At 34.2% G+C, this 18,988-nt stretch overlaps 2 protein-coding genes and 1 long non-coding RNA gene across 13 annotated transcripts in view; 1 reads left to right on the top strand and 2 right to left on the bottom strand.

Moving 5' to 3' along the window:
• Positions 1-11,985, bottom strand: part of LOC128865385 (uncharacterized) — a 29,933-nt gene extending 17,948 nt beyond the window's left edge. Inside the window, exons 1-2 of the mRNA XM_054105711.1 lie at positions 11,917-11,985; positions 11,779-11,851 (exon numbers count right to left, since the gene is read on the bottom strand). Coding sequence (XP_053961686.1) covers positions 11,779-11,801 — 23 coding nt within the window. The 5' untranslated portion in view covers positions 11,802-11,851; positions 11,917-11,985. The remainder of the gene's footprint in view (positions 1-11,778; positions 11,852-11,916) is intronic.
• The window catches only part of LOC128865381 (embryonic polarity protein dorsal), a 50,968-nt gene that overhangs the window by 11,866 nt on the left and 20,114 nt on the right, over positions 1-18,988 (top strand). For 8 of the 11 annotated variants that reach the window (XM_054105695.1, XM_054105696.1, XM_054105701.1 and 5 more), the window contains exon 2: positions 11,759-11,854. The exons of 2 other annotated variants lie outside the window; for them this stretch is intronic. In XM_054105695.1, the coding sequence (XP_053961670.1) occupies positions 11,836-11,854 (19 nt within the window). In that variant the 5' untranslated portion in view covers positions 11,759-11,835. Of the gene's footprint in view, positions 1-5,632; positions 6,240-11,758; positions 11,855-18,988 lie in introns of those variants that run through there. One more of the 11 variants, XM_054105697.1, reaches the window with a different exon arrangement.
• Positions 13,101-18,988, bottom strand: part of LOC128865389 (uncharacterized) — a 26,699-nt gene continuing 20,811 nt past the window's right edge. The window contains exon 3 of the long non-coding RNA XR_008454793.1: positions 13,101-13,181. This is a non-coding gene — a long non-coding RNA (uncharacterized LOC128865389). The remainder of the gene's footprint in view (positions 13,182-18,988) is intronic.

The raw sequence follows: 18,988 nt of genomic DNA, 5'->3' as shown, positions 1-18,988 counted from the left end.
AAACTAAATCAGAACTGAAATTCTTCTTGACCATTTTTTTTTTGTATGGAAGTAAATAAGTTTTTTATTTTTTATGTTGCTTTTTCCCCAATAAAAAATAATTATTTAAATCAACTCTTTGCTTTCAATGTCTAAATGTGCTATTTATATGACCATGGCTGTATGTATCGTGTTGTATTCCAATTCTGTCTGCGCAAAGAAATTACGTTGGCATATATTACACCTCGCACGGCGAATTAGTGTGCATACATAGTTAATATATAATATTACTAGCAAACCCGGCCCCCTTCGCTGGGCACACTAAAATAGAATAGATATGGTTTAGAACAGAAAATATATGATTTTCATATTATTTATTTCTTTATTCTTTATTCAAGCGCTTTGGCATAAACAATATTTTTTGTTTTTCTATTTGTTTTTGAGTAAATATAAAATATAAATTGAAAATCAGGAAAAAAGAAGATTGTTTTTAAATTTCAAATCAACGCATATGAATAAACAATCGTCTTTTTTCCTGATCATCCATGAATTCGTTTCAATTTATATGTTTTATTAAGCATTGGAGCTTTTTTACCCATTATCCATTTATATTTTTCAAAAAAAAATAAACGAAAAAAATTTTTTTTTCCACGAACACATAATTTCATTTGCACATGCGGATTTCACATTAAATTTTCAAATTTCGTAAGAAATTATTCACTGTTCCAAAATCCACTCCAAAAAAATTCACAAACAATTTTTACATGTTGCACTTACGTTTTTTCCTTATGGCATCCAAATCAGAAAGAAATATTGACACATTGTAACTCACACTGTCAATTTGACAGTTCAGTTCCGCCCCAAGCGTTAAAAAAGTAAGCGACATTATGGCTGGCTCAAAAGAACGCTGTACCCGTTGCCACTGCTCCGAATTACAACCAAACTTTACGAAACCCATTTTCAATACTTACTTAACAATGTGCATAAGTTTGGTTTAATTCGGTTCAAAGACACGGCGGGTCCACGTTTTGGCATATATTTCGAGACCCTAGTCATCAATAGGTATGAAAATTACCCCGTATCAAAGCACTTATCAATAGCTTTCATTTGATACCCATATTGTACATACACAACCAAAGGTTACCCGGGTCCACGCTTTGACCTATATCTCGAGACCCCAGTCACGTAGCGGCATTAAAAATACTTTGTACTAAGGCATTCACCAACAGCTTCCATTTTATACGCATATTGTACGTCCGAAGGCTACCCGGGTCCACGTTTTCACCTATATCTCGAGAGCCTATCTACCAATAGGTATCCAAGCTATACGGAAACCATCTTCAATAGCTCCTTAACAATGTGTGTAAGTTTGGTTTAATTCGGTGTAAAGACACGGCGGGTCCACGTTTTGGCATATGTATATTTCCAGACCCTAGTCATCAATAGGTATGAAAATTACCCCGTATTAAAGCACTTATCAACAGCTTTCATTTGATACCGATATTGTACATACACAACCAAAGGTTAACCGGGTCCACGTTTTGATCTATATCTCGAGACCCCAGTCACGGAGCGGCATGAAAAATACTCTGTACTAAAGCATTCACCAACAGCTTCAATTTGATATCCATATTGTACAAACACATTCTAGGGTCCACGTTTTGGTCTCTATCTCGAGACCCTAGTCACGGAGCGGCATGAAAAATACTCTGGACTAAAGCATCCACCAACAGCTTCCATTTGATACCCATATTGTACATACACATCCGAAGGTTACCCGGGTCCACGTTTTGACCTATATCTCGAGAGCCTATCTACCAATAGGTATTCAAACTATACGGAAATCATCTTCAATACCTACTTAACAATGTGTGTAAGTTTGGTTTAATTCGGTTCAAAGACACGGCGGGTCCACGTTTTGGCATATATTTCGAGACCCTAGTCATCAATAGGTATGAAAATTACCCCGTATTAAAGCACTTATCAACAGTTTCATTTGATATCCATATTGTACAAACACATTCTAGGGTCCACGTTTTGGTCTCTATCTCGAGACCCTAGTCACGGAGCGGATGGAAATACTCTGAACTAAAGCATTCACCAACAGCTTCCATTTGATACCCGTATTGTGCATACACATCCGAAGGTTACCCGGGTCCACGTTTTGACCTATATCTCGAGACCCTATCTACCAATAGGTATCCAAACTATACGGAAACCATCTTCAATACCTCCTTAACAATGTGTGTAAGTTTGGTTTAATTCGGTGCAGACACGGCCGGTTAGCGAACACACACAAAAAGTTGACTTTATTTTATATATAAAATTTTTTTCAGTTTGTGTCCGAAAAATCCAAATATCTTACGGAACCCTATTTTTTTCCAAAATAAAATGTAATCCATGTTACTCTTGGATAATGTAGTTTTCGAATGGTGAAAGAATTTTTAAAATCGGTCCAGTAGTTTTTGAGCCTATTCGTTACAAACAATCAAACAAACAAACAAACAAAGTTTTCCTCTTTATAATATTAGTATAGATATATAACGAATCTAACGGTTAGTGTATTATATATTTGCGCTTTTCAAGAGCAAGAACCAAAAGAATTCTGCGGTTGGCTGAATTATATTAATAATTTATTATTTTGTCCTTTTTATGAAAACTTGTAAAAAACCGTGTAACTTGAGGGAATGTCGCATTTTTTTCAGTGCAACTCTAAAATTGTGCAACTCAAGTACCGTGTTACTCGAGGGATACCTATATCTTGTTTTTGTTGCTCCTTTTATGAAAATCTATGTATATTCACTATATTAGTAAAAATATTTTTGAAACAACAGAAATACTCAGACTGTTTATTTTCACATAATAACAACAAACTTAACAAAAATATGTTGTAAAGTGTAGCATTAAATCTAATAAATAAAAATAAATTGATATATATTAAATATAGTATCAGAAATAACTTGAATTGGGGGCTATGAATTCATACATTAAACTGGTCTACGTTGAAATTGTTTGTTTGCCTATGAAAATATACTAAAACAACGTAATTATCTTAACTTTTAATATTTTGTTTTATCTGCGGTGGTCCTTCTGGTGGAAATGTAAATACGAGTATACTTATTCATTAATATCATTAGCCATAACGTTAATGCCATAACACTCTACTAAGTTCTCTACAAGGGGCCTCGTACAAATCTACGCTTAATTCGTTATACATTTTGTTTGAAAAATGTTTGCTGGAATAAAGTAGGGGATTTTATAATATAAATAAAACTCACTTTAGTCATCAGAGTCCATTGCGTTGGTGAAATTGTGTTAACTACCGGACAGTTACTATTTTTGAAAGACTTGAAACAGTGGCCCAAAATTCTTGCATGCATTTGAAAATCGAAGCAATTTTGGTGGCAGTAACAAATATGAGCGTAGGAGAATTACAAATGAGCCCTTCTCCAACTACCCAGTTACAATATTTTTCATTCATATTTCCGCGCAGGGTGTCATACAATCAAATAATACGCAGTTTTTATAGCACAAAGAGATACAAGTATATATTTGTGTATGTATATGATTGTGGTGATTTTTATATACCTCCTAAGTAGTTCAATAAGTTGTGCGGTTCGATTAAAGGGGGAGTTGCTACTAGCCCTTTTTTGGCGCACTCTTCATATGAACGCATGTGAAGTTTCAGTACAATCTACCATTTATTAACGACCTTTTACAGTATTTCTGCAATGGAAAAAATCGCGTGTCGTGCAGTGATTGGATTTTTATTTTTGTAGTAGGCAAACTAGACAACTCATTGGCAGTGTAAGCAATATTTTGACCGAAGTATTGGGCTTCAGAAAGCTGTGTGCACAATGGGTCTATTACCATGATTCTAAATAAAAACGAGTGGCTAATGTATAGTGTGAACCGGGTTCTTCGGCTCCGAGAAACGAGTTCGTGTTCAGAAATCGGCCAAGAAGGTGTTAGCATCAGTTCTTTGTGATGAGAAAGGTATTTTGTTTGTGGATTACTTGCAAATTGATAAAACAATAAATTCTGAATATTATTGCAACCTTTTAGACCAGCTGAAGAAAAAAATTTGTAAAAAAATACCCAGTTTGCAAAAGAAAAAACATCTTTTTAAAGAATTTAAAATTAATTTTTGAATTAAAGTTCAAATTTTTGGAGTGTCTACTATCTTCGCCAGATGTGGCCCTTAGCGACTTCCATCTGTTTCCAGACCTAACAAAATGATGATGTCGTAACAGCTGTGGAAGCGTATTTTGCAGCCCTTCTAGATTCTCATCTCACGGATGGAATCCTTAAATTGGAATCTCGTCGGCGCAAGTGTATTAATATTCAGGGAGACTATACTATAATAAAGTGTATTTCAAGTCATAAAAATGTGTTTTTCTAATCGAACTGCAAAACTTATTGAACAACCTAGCATGATACAAAATAACTTTTGTTGCTTTTGTCCATTTGTTTATTGTTGCCAGTGCTTGTTGTTTGTAATGCGCATAAATCATTTTCTCACCACAATCATTTCTGTACCTCATGTAACAGTATTAGACGTTGTTTAACATACCTACTTATAATATTAACTTGTTTGTACTTACATGTATCTTTCATCAGCATAGGTATTTAGATGCGGACGTATGTATATACAAATAGATACATGGTTTATCAGATATACATACATACATAAATGTATTCCCTTTTGAAGTATTTAAATGTGCCTATGAAGTTGTACAAGCGCATATTTACATACATATATTGTAGACCCGGGAAGATGGTTGTAAAAAATAAACACCCAATATCATAGACAATTAAGTATATACATATCTTCGTAGGCAAACCTTTTACAAGTTTTTTATTTGGAATATGTAAAATGAGAAATGTTACCTTATCCATATTCTTTCTGCTACATAAATATCAGCTCCAACCATTCATATAAATTAGTAGCCCGTCTTTAGGACTGATTTGAATTCTTCTGTCTTCCAGTATAATTCAATTGCTGCATGTTCGGGCACAAACTTCTTTAGAAAGACATTAATAAAAATCTTTGTGATTAATGCTTACATACCAGTGCGGACATATAAACACAAGCACGTACATATTAAAGTCGAATAAACCTATGCATACATACGTAATAATAAAAAATAGTTTAAAAAACTAAAAAACACGCTTTTATTGCTAATCGAACTAAAAAGTAGAAAATAAATTTTAATGACAAAGAGACCTATAATGAAGAATAGCAAATCGAACGATCAGTCATAGTAAACTACCTCAGAACAGAATTATAACAAAAATTAAGATACAAATAGAATAATTCAAATTAGAGTTAAAAGCGTGGGATGCATTTTGCTTCACTTTCATAACCTTCTGTACATAGGTAGTTGCCAATAGAATGATTGTAATATTTACTATATCCAGCATCCCACGCTTTTAACTCTAATTTGAATTATTCTATTTGTATCTTAATTTTTGTTATAATTCTGTTCTGAGGTAGTTGACTATGACTGATCGTTCGATTTGCTATTACTTCATTATAGGTCTCTTTGTCATTAAAATTTATTTTCTACTTTTTAGTTCGATTCGCAATAAAAGCGTGTTTTTTAGTTTTTTAAACTATTTTTTATTTTTTATTTACTTTTTAGTTCGATTAGCAAAAAAGCGTGTTTTTTAGTTTCTTTAAATTTTTTTTTTTTATTATGAATGAAAATTATTGTTATCATTGCAGTCAGTGAATAAATGATTCGATATATTCGTGTAATATTTAATTCCTTTCTTATCGACTGCGAGTCTAAAGCTATGCAGTTATCGGCCGTGATAAAGAAGTAATCGGGATGAAGAACTTATTTCGTGGAGGTAGCCTGAGAAACTGATTTACAAGAATAAATAAAGATTTTTCATTTTACAACCAAATTCACCTTACTTTTTGCCCACAGTAAAAAAAAGAAAATATTAATCCTGACAATCCTAATAAGGATAATGGAAAACTTTTATCAAATTATTGCATTGTCATCGGTCCTTGATAGGTGTGCAAAATTTCAAGTCGATCAGATTTTTAGAAGCCAGTGAAAATTAAGTTCAAAGATTCCGTTACATACATACATACAACCCGACCTAACAAAAGTGTGTTAAAAAAAATACCTATAATACAATATTTTGCGTGTTTACTGCCGTTTGGGGATTTGTGATGCTACTGATCGCAGTCGCCCGTAAATAGTGTTTGCATGCAATAAAAATGACTCGCACTGCTGAATGATTAGGTACTTTTATTTAAATATTTAGCATTATTTATACGTACATTTGCACTTACAAATGAATACGTATGTATGTGCTTACATATGTGTGTAAGTAATAATAAAAAATGATTGCGAATATTCATTGCTGTTGAATCTTTTACACGTCAACAAAACGAATCTGCTAGTTTGCTTAACACGAACCCAACGCCATAAATGCTCGATGCAAAATTGGGAAAAGGGTTTCTTCTCGTACCTATTAAACTCGTCAATCTGCATAGAAGAGTTCTTATTGTTTTAGCACACGTTCAGTGCAAAAAAGAGATAAACGGCGCGGATGGTTGCATTGTGTGCATTAAGTTTTGAAGAGTGTCGCACAAGAAAACGTTTGCTTCTTCGAATTGCATTTGACTCATTTTGCATTGATTAGCCAATTTTTCATTTCCATCAATCGAGGCATCAATGAGTCTTTGTGTTGCATACACTAAAACTTAGCCAATATTGGTCGCATAAAGCTCGTATATATTGAATCTTGTGTTTTTTAAGATCTTGAGAACTTAAAATGATAATACAAAACAGAAATACATATCGGTGGATTGTTAACTTTGTTTGTTATATAGTTAATGACAATTTAATTAATTTGTTAGATAGTTTCATATACGGCATATGTATGTCCGCCGCGGATACAAGTTACATGGTCCATTCGACAGTTTTATTTTTGACTACTTTTTCCAAGAAATCTGAGTAATAAATCAGCAAAAAATACAACGGAAACGTTGGCCATTTGGCGTTAATTCTTGCACGAGCTGTATTTTTTTATAGACTCATAAGCCAAGATTTTTACGTAAAATTTTCCACGTAGTCGAAGGCCGAAGACCAACAAGTTGAGAATGGCGATGAATCTACATTTCGGACGTCTTCTTCAACATTTCGCGAAGAGATTTATTTATGTTTTTCTAAATAAATTACACAATTTAAAAGTGTTGTTCTGACGTTAAACTTTTCATGATGACTTGTCAAACCTCACTCAACAGATATGTCAACACAGTTTGCCATGCTCAGCTGCCAAACCATAGTTATCGATATCGATAGTTCTCATGCAGCTAAAAACCACCCGATATAAATGCATGTACATATATAAGCACATACGTATATTTGATTGAAAGATCCAACATTTATTTTATCTCAATTAGGGAGTGACCAACGGGTCATTATTTTGTAAGTTGAAATTTAAAATGCATATAAATGAGAGCATCCCATGTAGGAAATACTGCTAAACATCACAAAGGGTTGAATATTTTGATATGAGCTTTCTACAAATGATACTAATCTACCGACTCGCTTAACTGAATCAAAGTTGTTTGTTGTAGTCGCTTGTAGCTGGTTACAATTGCATCGACTGATTTTGCTGAATAATAAATATCTCATACGAGTATAATTACATATATTTCATCAGTAGTAGAAAATCTGTGACGCATTAAGCAACTGAAATTCGCTGCATATCAATTTAAAGTTTCGTGAAAGTCAGTTGAAATGCGAACAAGCTAACACTGCTCGCTGAAATTGAAGTCATCTCAAGACATCAAATTATCTCTATTTTACTATTCCTCATCATTAAAAATTTCATCCATTGTAATATTTGCCTTATCACTTAGGCCAATGAAAAAGGCTTTTATATTACTGTTGGCTGGTATTTAATTAAAAAGTAAATTGAATAGTTCTTATCAGGTACATAAAATCGGAAAACATTGGAGATGGTTTGAGTACACCCATTTTCGATCAAATCCAACTAGTGTGGATTAAAAGCCTTAACAAATACAGTGAATATACGGACTGAGTATCCCTTGTTAAACTTTTCTACCCTGGGTAGGGATTGTCCATAAAACTATTTTTTGTCACATAATACGGGGTGTGTTCAAAAAATAAGGAGAATTTTCATTTTTCTCAAAAAATGTTTATTTATTCATCAATTTATATTTTCCTTCAAAATAGTTCCCCTCGATACGAGTGTACCAACATAAAAAATAATAATCGAAAGTCGAATACACGTAGCCCGCGAAATTTTAAAATTCACCTTATTTTTTGAACACACCTCGTGCATTGCGTTAACCCAAAGAATAGAGGGGAATGAGCGGGACCAGAACTAAACTTGAACTTCGTATCGAAGCCAGTGAAAAGCATTTTCATTTGACTGCAAAAATCTTAATTGCTTTCATTCACTTTTTTAGCACAAGTTCTAGTTTATGCGAAAGAGATGATACATTTTCAAGCCCTTGTCCGGCAACGTGATCACCCAGTGTCTAGTTCCAGTGAAATTTGCTTTTAGTTTATGTTTTTCTTGCCCATTTTAGGGATGATTTAGTAACGTTTTGCACATTAGGAAGGCTACAGAGTCCAGTAAACTGCGCGGATTGTAGCCCTTCTAATTTTCAGGCCTTTTATAAAAATCAGCTCCCCCCCAGAAACTGTTCTGCCTTTAAAATATCTAGACCTGAGCTGCTCCGAACTGTTCTGGTGAACGCTCCAGTGAATGCTCCAGTAACCCAATTAGCGTAAAACAGCCAGAAGCTTAGTCCATGACGTACTTTCTACACTCTTTTACGAGGCTTGTAGTAGCAAATCTGGATCTAAAATCACTAGTAGTTCCGAGGCCAGAACAATTTCAAGGGCCTCTCGGGTTATGAAATGTAGTTTATTTTCATTATTAAAAAAATATTTATGATACACACAAACTTGTGCATGTTGATATTTCATCTTGGAATTGCATTGACCTGCACATATTAATTACGATGTGCCGGTAATAGATTACATTACAATTACATATTTTAAATACATGCATTCATATACACCCGTGCTTGTGTGCTAAATTTATTTGAACGCAAAATTGTTTTTTGTCAATCGACTTGTTGAATGGAAAAAATGAAAAATGAAAAATAAATAAAAAATATAAATAAAATAACAAAAGTCATACTCACTGCATTGGAAGTGAAGCAACGAAGCGTTATGCAAGTGGGAAAATCCCAGGATTTGCTTCATTCACAAGAAAAATATTGCATTTTTAATGAACATAATTATTATCTGGTGGTAATTATATTGAATCAGTTGTGGCTGTTACGACGGCTTTTTTTTAGTGAGTTCTGTTTGTTGGCAATAATACAGGTATTTAAAGCAGTATGAGTCGATTTCTAAGCCAGACGATATTGAGATGTGCTGGCATCGCGTTTTAAGTATGCATTAAATTCCGGAGAATTGCTGGGTAATTATTGTTGGCAATTATTACACCAGGGAAAACCCAGGATTCGTTTGACTCATTACAAATTAAGTCGTTTTCGCGAAAAGTTGAAGACACTGAGATAATTGCTATATATACATATGGTATGTATGTATAGATGCATAATTGGTGCTTACATCCTTTGTTGTGTGTTTGACCGAGGTCCACAAGTGGGACAACCTACAATTTTATGCTGCCTCCGAACGGCAGATAGTTTTTATAACCTGTTTTTTGATTAAACGCACTCGGAGGCACTACCGAATGGTAGCCACGCACGAACCATTGAGCTATTGCGACCTCCTGAGATATTTACTTAGTTTAAAAAATAATAATTTACGACTCTTCTTATGCCAGTCTGACCTAGCGACATTACGATCTGGGTCAGCTATTTTCTAAATATTTATTATTCTTACTTGTTTTAACATTGACTAGAGGTATTTAATACTTGAGCCGTAATTTTTTTGCCGCCCTGCTATTTATCCATAATATAAAGAAGCGTGCATACACCCCATTTAGTGCCCATTTACACGAGGAGACAACTGGAAGGGAAACATTTTGTTCGGGGGTGAAGGACGGCCGCGGAAGAGAGAAGGGAATTTGTCTCCTGTACTGGCGACACGCTTTGTGCTTCTTATTCGTATTTCCAATCTTAAAGCAATTTTTGACAGTTGCTTCATTCGTTTTCTTCTTTTGTGGAAGAAAGTTCTAAGTTATGTGTTGGTTTTCAAGCAAACGGAAGATAACAACGATGACAAACATACGAACGCTGCTTGGGAAATGCACAATTATTTTTGCTAGTAAAGTAGTATAATTTAAAATAGTTATGGGACATGTTTATGTTGATTTCTAATTTTTCCCTACATTTCTAGATACTCAGTTTAATTTTAAGTTTTTTTAATTTAATTTTTTTTATTCAAGTATAAGAATTTATAAATATATTTCAATAAAAAAACAACAAATTATTTATTATTTAACCAGTTTGCATTTTTCATTCATATATTTAAGAAATTGTTGACGAACGTTTTCCGCTTTACATGTAAGCGCGTGCGAGAATACATCCGAACCAGACGATGCTAAAGTATTAAATGTCAAAATGTCGCCGAAAACAATTTTGCCCGTGTGTCCGCGAATGAGACATGAAAAGAGAATTTCCAGTGTCTCCATTCCAGATGTCTCCGTGTGTAAATGGGGTGTTACAAACGGAGACATCTGGAAGGGAGACACTGGAAATTCTCTTTTCATGTCCCATTCGCGGCCACACGGGCAAAATTGTTTTCGGCAACATTTTGACATTTAATACTTTAGCATCGTCTGGTTCGGATGTATTCTAGCACGCGCTTACATGTAAAGCAGAGAGCGTTCGACAACAGTTTCTTAAATATATGAATGAAAAATGCAAACTGGTTAAATAATAAATAATTTGTTGTTTTTTTATTGAAATATACTTATAAATTCTTATACTTGAATAAAAAAAATTAAATTAAAAATACTTCATATGTAAATAATTAACTTAAAATTAAACTGAGTATCTAGAAATGTAGGGAAAAATTAGAAATCAACATAAACATGTCCCATAACTATTTTAAATTATACTACTTTACTAGCAAAAATAATTGTGCATTTCCCAAGCAGCGTTCGTATGTTTGTCATCGTTGTTATCTTCCGTTTGCTTGAAAACCAACACATAACTTAGAACTTTCTTCCACAAAAGAAGAAAACGAATGAAGCAACTGTCAAAAATTGCTTTAAGATTGGAAATACGAATAAGAAGCACAAAGCGTGTCGCCAGTACAGGAGACAAATTCCCTTCTCTCTTCCGCGGCCGTCCTTCACCCCCGAACAAAATGTTTCCCTTCCAGTTGTCTCCTCGTGTAAATGGGCATATACTTAAATCCAAACTGTGTAAGAATTTCTCAGAATTGGTTTGGTATTTAAGTGTTAATTTCAAAGCTCTTTCGTCATAGTTCAAGTTTTCAAGAATAAAGACTTGGTTGCAATTTAAAAGCTCTCTCCCACGGCACCAGTCAGATGTCAAGAAAGGCATTTACACGCACATGTTTGCTTGCACATAAACTCAATTGATCGTATGCGCATACATATGAAAATATTTTCTCGGGTTATTCAGAACACAATCCAATGAAGAACGCATTGCCCTCCCGAGGCAGATTTACATCCGTAATATCAGTCAGATTAGAAATACTATTAAAGCTGCCAATGGCCCGAATTAGCATTCATTAAACTCCACTTATAGTAATTTTGGAATTTCGTTTTTCAGACCAGAAGTAATGCACTTACGTATTCAGCTCTAAAAACAGCATTTAAATTAAATTGATTGCTACTTGCACACACGTCATGGAAAGGAAAATGCCTGGTAAGTGAGACGAATTTATATTTTACTGTTTTGTATGCTAAATATTTTTATTAACCGATTACCTTTATTCTATATGTATTTTCTTGATATTAACTGCATAGACGGTACTTGCATCTCGATTATGTATGTATCTCGTCTTCCATATTTCGGCAGTTTATCAGAAATAGCATAGTAGGGAGAGTAGAGTTGCCAAACACAATTCAAGTAAAGTTGGAAGCGGGTTATGTATATTCCGCAATTGGAAAGAAAATTAAGAAGAGGTTGTTTTTGTATGTGTACATGCATACATGTATGCTCACTGGACCATGTATTAATTTGGGGATAAAGAAATCCATTATTTTTTCGGTATATGGCCGTAGTGATCGATATCTTGTAAAGTAGCGATCAAACAATTTTAAGTTTATGCTCGTTGTCAAGGTGACATGTCACACTAAAAACATTCTTTTGCTGTTTTTTGTTTGTCCCACTCCGTGAGTTAGAAGGTGTTGACAATGGAAGTCGACAAAGAGAAAATTCGGTACATTTTACAATTTTTCTTTGGTAAAGGCGAACATGCAAGCCAAGCCGCTGAAATTGTGAATGGTGCCGACTGTAACAGCGAATTGCGTGTAATTTTGATTTTGTCGATTCTGCTGAGGCATTTTTGAAATTAATTAAAATGACAATAATGTCTAAAGCGTCGATAAAATCACAAAAATAATCGATGTTGACCAACATGTTATTAGTCGTAGCATTGCCCAGGAGCTAAAGATCGACCATAAAACAATTTTTAACCATTTACACCAAAAATTGTACGCCAAAATAATGGGCTTCTTTTTCCCCAAACTAATATTAGGTATTGTATTAAAACAAGTTGTGGAATTTTAGTTTTTTAATAGTATGGTGGCATGGCAAATTTCGAAGTGTATTTCTGTAGCCATGGAAAAGCTCCTCATAAAAACCATCTGCTTTGAGCAATCAGTATAGAGCCGCAAGCAGTTTTTCTGACCAGGTATATTGTTAACCAACTCATGTCCAGCTGGAATTCAAGTACTAAATAACCTATTAAAATATGGTTCATTCATGTCCTTACTTAAGATAAACAATTTCTGTTTTTTGTAATGGGCGAGAACATCAATAACTGGGCACTGTTTTCGCTCATTTCTATGTTTGTGTGTATTGTAATATACTAACGGAAACGAGTTAAACATGGGCATATGTGTGTCAAAATCTTGAGATTGATGAGAGTAATCGATTTAACCATTTTCGTCTATTCATCCCTCCGCCTGTTCGTCCGTCCATCGGAGTACCCGATATCTGAATGAAACCAATCTTTCACTTTTCCAAACTAAAAAATAAATAAAATGCAGTAATTAGTAACAAAAATGTAGTTAAATAAATTGTATACGGGGCAATAATAAGGGGGAAAAATTTAAATATTTAATACAAAAAATTATGTAATAAAGACGATTTGAAATAGGGAATAACCATTTTCCAATATATAATATTTGTCATATATCGTTGAACACTTTGGATTAAGACTTCTAAACAAATTGGTCTTAAAAGTGTTTAAAAGATTTCCATTTAACGACGATGTCTACATTACTTGAAGAGTGGCAGATCTAGCGTGGATGTGGTGCTAATGTTTTACATGAATAGCGAAAACAAAGCAATGCTCAAACAGCTAAAAATAGTATAGCAAAAGTGCGGAGCTATCAGTTTTCCGCATATGAACAATAAATGAAAGAAATTTGCACTTGAAGATATCCTTATAAAACCTTCTTAGACCTATCTAAAGTTTCTTATTGTCAACGTCTTTCTTGTTGTTGAATGGAAAGTGATTCGTTTCTCCATTTATTTCCAACACATTTCATCAACTCACTAGATTTTATTTTGTTTTTGAATTTAGGTTCCACTGCTTTTCGGCATTGAACCGAAGCGTTTACGCAAGCATGAAAAATATATCGATATTAAATTGATTTTTGTCTAAAAATAGTCTTAGTTATTTAAATTCCCATTAAATGAATAACCAACCCACCAAAGAGTCCTTAATTAGTTTGTTGGGAATCCTGCTGAGCGTCTCGCTTGTCTCTGTGGGTGTCCTGCTAAGCTCTGGCACTTTGCTTAATACCGCTGAGTTTATCGTAATGAACAATTGATAAATAATTTGGTAAAACAACAACAAAGTTATGTACGCTCTTAAGGAAATTTGTAATTTAAACATCGGAAGACACAAAATTGTGCAAAACGTGTGGGTATGCAGTTTTGTTTGTGTGGTTGTTGCCTCGTGCCGCTTCACATTAAGTCGATTTTTCGGGGTAGCTTGTCAAGGAGGCAATCGATTGGAAAACGTCTCTTCTGAAGCGAAAGTAACCAGGCGACAAAGCGATTATCAGTAGCATCCAGCTCGAAGTTAGTGTTCAGTTTCGGATCCGGTTTTGGTTATTAATTGCGATTATATTTTAAAGTGGTAGTCGCCGTAGCAGAAAAAGTGTGTGCATAACTAACCCACTGCAGACATGAAACATTAAATTTAGGGAACAGTTTTTTTCTAATACTGACCACTTCTCAGCAGGCAGATTGGTAGTCATGCACAAAACATTTGGCTATGACGGGATTAAAAAAGTAATAGCACATTTGTAATTTTAATGAAAAAAGTAAGTTTTGTTTTTCCAATGTGTCTAATAGGCATTTGACTTTTAAGCTTACTTTGAAAGAATTAAATATGTATATAACTACATGGTAATATGCCATGGTGCGTGACTACCATTCGGAATTCGGGGAACGTAAGTTCGAATCTCCGTGAAACACCAAAATGAAGAAAAAGTTTTTTCTAATGCGGTCGCCCCTCGGCAGGCATTGGCAAACCTCCGAGTATATTTCTGCTTGGAAAAAGCTCCTCATAAAAAATATCTGCCATTCGGAGTCGGCTCAAAACTGTAGGTCCCTCTATTTGTGGAACAACATCAATACGCACGCCACAAATAGAAGGAGGAGCTCGGCCAAACACCCAATAAAAGATGTAAGCGCTAATTATTTATTTTTTTTTTATAATGGGTGATTTATTGAATGGCACACGATATTGTTTCGAATCTACTAGATACTACGATCGCTTGAAAAGCTACTACAAAACAAACGATAAACGGCGCAACGATACGCAATATTTTTCTGAGATCGGAAACATAGCCTTAGACATTGCAGGTAATTCCATACATTTCCTTATAAAAGTCTACTCGTACATTTCAAACCTATGCCATTGTTAAGTAACACTCGATGGAATTCGAGCGAGATTCTCGCCATTTTAGTTTTTATGCTCCCTCCAAAGTTTAAAGCTCAATTGTTTAAAGTCGGCAAATTTATATTCAGTGCATGGCACGATGCTTGGTTCTTTGATCCCGCGTTAGTGAAGACGAATTTGTGTCCTTGGAAAAATCTGTTTGACAGTTTAAAAAAGCGTACAACTCTTTGTTAAGCTGCTGGGTGAAAGAGGAGTCCGCTATTGTTAAGCAGCAACATAGTAACCTTCTAGTGTATATTTATATATGAAACGGTTGTATTTTATGCATTCAAAATGACATTTGAATTTATTATATAATGCGTTTTATTTATTAGTTTGGGGAAAAAGAAATCGATTATTTTTGCGAAAATGGTTTAAAACTGTTTTATGTTCGATCTTTAGCTCCGTGCTGACGTGGAACTTCGACAACGAGCATAAACTTTAAAATGTTTGATCAATACTTTACGATATATCGATCCCTACAGCCATCTACCGAGAAAGTAATGGATTTCTTTTTCCCCAAACAAATATATTAAGACATTTATTAATGTATTTTAACATTACTGGCCAACAGATACGAAAAAACAACCGGACTTAATTGACTTTTGCATAATTAAAAATATTCCATATGAAAATCTGACAATAAAATCATGTTTAGAGCTATCTTCAGACCATTCATCATTAATTATGACCATACTTGGACCTATTGAAATAAAACATTCTCTGGGCCTATATAATTCTAGCACGAATTGGACTAATGCTTGCCAAATATTAGAGCAAAAACTCAAAATAAATATATCACTGAAAACTCAAGATGAAATTGACTCCGCTATTGTATATTTCAATGATAGCGTAATACAAGCAGTTGCTTCCTCTACACTCACACCGAAAATGACAAATAAAGAAAATATCCTAACTTACATTAAAGAGAAAATCGGCGAAAAAAGAAAACTCCGCAAAACATGGCAAACGACCAGACATCCAGCAGATAAAACCAAACTTAATAAAGCGACAAATGAGCTAAACGCATTACTTACAAAACACAAGGAGAGTAAACTTCGAAATTATATGGCAAACCTGGGAACAGCAGCATCTACCAATTACTCCTTATGGAAAGCCACAAAACACATTAATGGCGCTGTAATACATAAACCTCCCATCAAAACAGAAGCCGGCACATGGGCACAAACAAGCAAAGAAAAAGCCGACACCCTAGCCAGACACTTCTTAGACACATTTACAAGCGAAATGGATAATCAAAACATTAACATTAAATCTGATAACATAATAAACGTTCCGCAAATCAAAACAAGAAAGACCACCATAAGCGAAATTAAAAATCAAATAAGACAGCTAAGCGATAAAAAAGCTCCAGGATATGATTTAATAAATGGAAAAATCTTAAAAAAGTTACCTGAAACAGCATTGCAATTCATAAGAAATATATTCAATTGCATGTTAGAGACTAAATACTTCTCACGACTATGGAAAATTGCTGAAATTACCGCCATACCCAAACCAGGAAAAGATGCCACCAAAACTGCCTCATATCGACCCATCAGCCTATTGCCAATTCTTTCAAAAGTGTTTGAAAAAATATTGTTCGACCGACTAGAACCAATTTTGACAGCAAAAAAAGTGATACCCAGCCATCAATTCGGATTTAGACGACAACACTCAACAGTCCAACAAATCCACAGGGTTACTAACAAAATACTTAACGATATGAATGACAAAAAATATTGTGTAGCTGTATACCTAGACATTGCAAAAGCCTTTGATAAAGTTTGGCATAAAGGACTTTTGCATAAGCTCAAACGAATCTTTCCACAAAACTACTTTGAACTTTTGAAGAGCTACATAACTGATCGAAAATTTTATATAAGATATGAAGACGAATATTCCGATATTCTACCAATGACAGCTGGAGTACCGCAAGGCAGTGTATTAGGTCCTCTCTTATATCTAATATACACCGCAGATGTGCCAACTCCGACAACAGATAATACAATGATAGCAACGTTCGCGGATGATACTGTATTAATGGCATCAAACAATGACGAAAAACTGGCGACTTTTACACTTCAAAAATTAATAAACAATACAGTAAATTGGTTTGACGAATGGGGTATAGAAGTTAATAAAGACAAAACTATACAAGTTATATATACAAACAAAAAGACATCAAAATATAATCTAACCTTAAAAAACAACAAAATAAAAATCTGCCCAGCAGCAAAATATCTTGGAATAACTATTGACGAAAAACTAACATGGAAGCAGCATATCATTAACAAAAGAAATCAAATCAAGAATAAGTACCGGCAATTAAGTTGGCTAATAGGACGAGCATCAAAACTATCACTGTATAATAAGGTGACTATATACAAAACAATTATTACTCCTATCTGGAAATACGGAATAGAAATATGGGGAACGGCTAAAAACACAAATATTCAGCTCATACAGCGAACACAATCCAAAATATTACGAAATATAACAAATACTGGTTGGTTTATTCCCAATGAAGCCATACATCGTGACTTAAACGTAGATACTATCCAAGAAACAATCACAAAATGTAGCACTAAGCATATACAGCGACTGTCAGTCCACCAAAACGAAGAAATGCGTAAAATAGCACCGGCCGAAAATATCAAACGAAGATTAAAGCGACTCACACCGACTGATCTAACTATAAGATTTACAGTGTAATCACAAAAAACAATAATAATAATAACAGATTCTTCTTACATTGGTAAAAGAACATAATAGACCCTAATTGTACAAAAATTACATATTTTTAATATATAACAGACTGTAATAAATAAAGGGGAGATATATATAAAAAAAAAAAAAAAAAAAAAAAAAAAAAAAAAAAAAAAAAAAAAAAAAAAAAAAAAACATTCCTTAAATTTTTAAGTATGCCTAATCACTTTTTAATTTTTTAGTACATGTAAAATGTAATGTAGAATATCGGATTCGGTTTCGGTAGGGCACTAAGTGCAAGTGCAAACGAGACCCCACACACCCATGTGTTTGTGCTTACATTCTTACATACATAAATACATATATCTTTATATTCACCTGAACGTACACTTGCAGGTAAAGCGTTCCGTTAATGTGAAAGCAGTTCACGAACATGCATACATACATACTTAAACAGCTATAGGATATAGGATGGTAGAAGGGTAATAATGGCATTACTTGCCGCCATCGTAGCTGAAACCCAAACAGAAGCTGGAATCTCCCATTCGAAATCTTTGGCCGTCAATTGTGTGCGGAGTGATCGAAAATGGGAGGGTCAGAATAAACAAATCGTCGAAAAAACGCCATGTGAAGGGAACAGCTAAATGAGGGTTGCTTGATAGCAACATTGGCTCTAAAGAAAAAAGGGCATTTGTATACTCACATATATGTATGTATGTGCATATGAATGTATGTCTATGTTGATAATTTTAAAATATCATCGAAACAAGCACCTTGAATATGTGTTGGACAAGTTAAAAAATGAGGATACTTCACTCACATACATACATATTTTTCTTCACATACATACTACTGAGGGGCAAAAAGTAAGGTGAATTTATTTGTCAAACTTCGCGGGATTAAAATTTCGCTCTAGTTATTTTTTTCATAAGTTAGCAGCACTGTTAAGAACATCTGCACCAACTTTCATGTGAATGTCATTATCAGTAATATATTTACGCTTGTGTTTACCAAACGACCAAGAGTGCATTTTTCGATATTTACAATGTCTGATTTGATTGAGCAGAGAAGTGCCATCAAATTTTGTTTGCGGAATGAAATTTCGGCTGCGGAAACGTTTAGCATGTTGCAGAAGGCATTTGGTGATTCGACCATGTCGCAGAAAAATG

This window comes from Anastrepha ludens, chromosome 5, assembly GCF_028408465.1.
Source record: "Anastrepha ludens isolate Willacy chromosome 5, idAnaLude1.1, whole genome shotgun sequence".
NCBI classification, from domain to species: domain Eukaryota; kingdom Metazoa; phylum Arthropoda; class Insecta; order Diptera; family Tephritidae; genus Anastrepha; species Anastrepha ludens.
Note: the sequence above shows the minus strand (reverse complement) of the source record. Positions and strands in the feature narration are given on the sequence as shown.